General features: G+C 49.3%; 1 protein-coding gene across 1 annotated transcript; it reads right to left on the bottom strand.

The window, feature by feature from the left end:
• Positions 1 to 2,044: 2,044 nt before the first annotated feature.
• Positions 2,045 to 3,085, bottom strand: LOC145952190 (uncharacterized). The gene is made up of 2 exons (XM_083064414.1): positions 2,966 to 3,085; positions 2,045 to 2,812 (listed from the first exon to the last, which is right to left on the bottom strand). The coding sequence occupies exons 1-2, from the start codon at positions 3,083 to 3,085 to the stop codon at positions 2,045 to 2,047; spliced, it is 888 nt and encodes a 295-aa protein (XP_082920540.1).
• Positions 3,086 to 3,721: the final 636 nt, after the last annotated feature.

A 3,721-nucleotide genomic window follows, 5' to 3' on the forward strand; every position in this document is an offset into this window, starting at 1 on the left:
ACCTTTGCAACCGGACAGTCAGTTCTGACTACGATCTTATGGCTTTGAAAGTATTGCCTCAATCGCCAAGCGGTATAGATGAGCCCTAAGGCAACTTTTTCTAACAGTTGATAACGTCGCTCGGCATCTTGCAGCGTCCGGCTGATAAAATAGATGGGTTGTTGACCTTCCTGGTTTTCTTGTATTATGACGGCACTGACTGCACTACTCGAAACTGACAGGTAAACAAGCATAGCTAGGCCACTGACCGGTTTAGAAAAAATTGGAGGCGTACAAAGCCGTTTTTTAAACTGCTGAAAAGATTCTTCACACTCCTGGGTCCACTTGAATCGTTCCATTTTCTTGAGCAAAAGTAGAATCGGCTTAGCTTCTCGGCTAAGCAAGGGAGAAATCGGGACAGCGAGGTAAGCCGTCCGGCTAACTTCTGAACCTCCTTTAATGTGGCTGGGCTTTTCATGTCCAGGATGGCCTGGCATTTGTCTGGGTTTGCCTCAATGCCCCGGTTGGACAACATAAACCCCAAAAACTTGCCTCCCGAGACTCCTAATACGCATTTCTTGGGGTTAAGTTTCATTTGGTGTCGCCGAAGCGCCTGGAATACCTCGGTCAAGTCGCGTGCATGCGCCGACACATCACCCGACTTTACTACCATATCATTCACATACACCTCCATGCTCTGGCCAATCTAATCGTGAAAGATTTTGTTCATCAAACGCTGATAGGTAGCACCAGCATTCTTTAAGCCAAACGACATCACTCGGTAACAGTAGTTGGCCGTTTCGGTGATGAAGACAGTTTTTTCTTCATCTTGGGGGTGCATCCGGATCTGATTGTATCCAGAGTATGCATCCAGGAAAGACAAAAATTTGTGGTCGGATGCCCCATCGACGAGCTGATCGATGTTTGGTAGCGGGTAGGCGTCCTTGGGACAGGCTTTATTCAAGTTAGTGTAATCGGTGCACATGCGCCACTTTCCATTCGGTTTTCTGACCATGACGACGTTGGCCAACCAGGTCGTGTAGTGCACTTCTCGGATAAACCGAGCGTCTAACAACTTGCTCACTTCTACTTCAATTGCAGCTTTTCTTTCTTCCCTGGTCTTTCGACGCCGCTGAGCAATTGGCTTAGCCTCTTTGCTGATGGAGAGTTTGTGACAAAGGAAATTGGGATCAATGCCGGGCATGTCAGACAGGTGCCAAGCAAACAAGTCATTGTTTTCGAGGACTACTTGTTTAATAGTCAACTGTTCTTCTTCAGACAAATTAGCTCCTAAGTGAGTGACTTGGAACTCGGACACTCCCACCTGGAATGGTTGTTTATCTTCAATGGGCTCTACCATCTCATCTTGATCGATCCGAGGATCGAGGTCCATGGCCGATTGCTGTGATACCGAGTGCACCCTTCTCGGTTCATTCGTTGCTTCGTTCTTCATTTTTGGTAATCGCAAGCTGGTAAAATAACATTCTCGCGCAGTTTTTTGGTCAGCACGGACAGTGACTATTCGCCCTGATTCGGCCGGAAACTTCATGGCTAAATGAGGGGTGGAGATGATTGCGCTGAGATGATTCAGGGATGGTCGGCCGAGCAGAATGTTATAAGATGTGCTTGCGTGCACCACCACATACTTAACCGAAATGTCTCGGTACTCAGTTCCTTCGAACCCGAACCGAGTTGACAACTTGATATACCCTTTTGTCTTGACTCGTTCACCAGAGAACCCGACCAAAGGTTCATCATAAGGAACTAGTTCAGACTCCAGGATACCCAGCTGTTTAAACGTGTTCCAATAAAGAATGTCGGCCGAACTTCCCTGATCAACCAACGTATTTCGTACAATGCAGTTATGAATTTCGATGCTGATTACCATCGGATCATCTTGGTCTGGGTCGATGCCTTTGAAGTCATCCTCGGTGAAAGTGATGGTGGGAAGGTGACGACGAACTGTCTCCACTGTATTCACGTGCCGAACAGCTCGTAAGTGTCTGCGTTGGGCTGATGAGGATGAACCTCCGCCAGCGAATCCTCCTGCTATCGTGTTGATGACTCACCGAGGCTGTGCCGAAGGCTCTTCCTCTCTTCGATCTCTTGACCGACTGCGTTCTCTGTACGAACGTGCTTCTGTCCTTCTTTGTTTGGGCTGATCATGTCGTCGCGACCGGTCGGAGTATTTCGAAGAGTTCGGTCGGTCCACGAAGCCTTGCAACTGTCCTTGCTTGATCAAGTCTTCAATCTTATCTTTCAGGGCCGAACATTCGTCAGTTGAATGCCCGCGATTGCGATGATACCTGCAAGACTTGGTCGTATCGGCCTGGGGAGGGGTCGACGCTCGTTTTGGGATGGCTAGTACTTCCGAAGTGAGTGCTTGTTCTAGTATTGCCGACCTGCTGGTGTTGAGTGGTGTATAATGGGAATACTTCGGGCCACGAGGGGGCCTCTCGCGGGGTACCAGTTCTTTCGGACGGCTTCGAAAATTGTTTTCAGCCGGCTTTTTAGGCTTTGCCGACACCTCCGCTCGGGCCTGGTTACGGAACTCGGCTAGTTCTTCCATCTGCATGTATTTGTCGGCTCGCCGACGCAAGTCATCCATGTCGGTAGGGGGTTTCTTACAAATGCTGTTGGCAAAAGGCCCCGGTTTCAAGGCAGTGGTAAGGTGATGCAGAGCCACTGCAGGGTTTAAGTCTCGGATTTCAAGCGCCGCTTTGTTGAATCGGCTTATGAACGCCCGAAGGGACTCCTTTTTCTCCTGACGGATGCTGACCAGCGCCAACGAGGTCAACTGGTGAGGCCGACTTGTAGCGAATTGGATGGTGAACTAGGAAGCTAACGTGCTGAACGAGTCAATCGAGTTAGCTGGAAGCCGAGTAAACCAGCTCAGCGCTCGCCCTTTTAACGATGTTGGGAAGATTCGGCACAAGGCGGCATCATAGGTTGTGCTCAGGGTAACTTGAGTTAAGAACACATCTACGTGTTCATCGAGGTCGGTGGTGCCATCGTACTTGTCAAGGGGCAAGGACTTCCAATGGTCAAGAAGTGAAGATTGCATAATATTTGGCGTAAATGGATGTCGGTGGGCGCCAGCCGGCATTGGCGGCATTGGCCGGCCGACCAAAACATGAATGCCTGGGGTAGCGACAGAAGTGTGAGGAATGGAGGTATGATGGCCGTGCGAGTGGAACGATCCCTGAGTGTGGGTCATCTCAGATGGTTTCCATGTGGGGTCTCGATATTATTTTTTAAAGCAGCATTCTCTTCTCTCAATGCGGCCATCTCGGCGGCATCTCTCTCTCGCTGCTGTTTCATGGCGATCATCTCTTCCTTCATCTGGCGTACCATATCGGTCAAGTTTGTCTCCTCAACCGTCTCGGCCCCGGACTGGTGCTCCTCTTCGGACTGTTGCCCTTCAAAATTAGTATTCCTTGTCTTTACCATGATTCTTTTACTCGTAAACTTTCAATGTTTCTACAATGCTTTCGGTTCGGCCCCACGGTGGGCGCCAAAATGTACCTGCCTGAGGGTACACTCGTAGTCTTCTTAGTGAGAAGGGTCGAACGGATGCTTTAAACGAACTCTTCAGAGAGGGGAGGTACTTGCAAAAGATACTCCGAAGCTCAAGTTAGGATATGCACGATATTCTAGGGTAATTAATGAACAGTGACGTACCTCGTTACGTGTGACCTATTTATAATACCTGACATGGGCCTGAACGTGATGGGCCTGTTCT

This window comes from Cajanus cajan, chromosome 9 (assembly GCF_000230855.2).
Source record: "Cajanus cajan strain Asha chromosome 9, NIPB_CcT2T_4, whole genome shotgun sequence".
Lineage (NCBI taxonomy): Eukaryota > Viridiplantae > Streptophyta > Magnoliopsida > Fabales > Fabaceae > Cajanus > Cajanus cajan.

Coding starts and splice junctions, on each gene's coding strand:
- LOC145952190 (XM_083064414.1), bottom strand. CDS start 3,085: ATGCCGGCTGGCGCCCACCGACATCCATTTACGCCAAATATTATGCAA. Junction 2,813..2,965: donor CCACCGACCTCGATGAACAC/GTAGATGTGTTC, acceptor TTAGCTTCCTAG/TTCACCATCCAATTCGCTAC.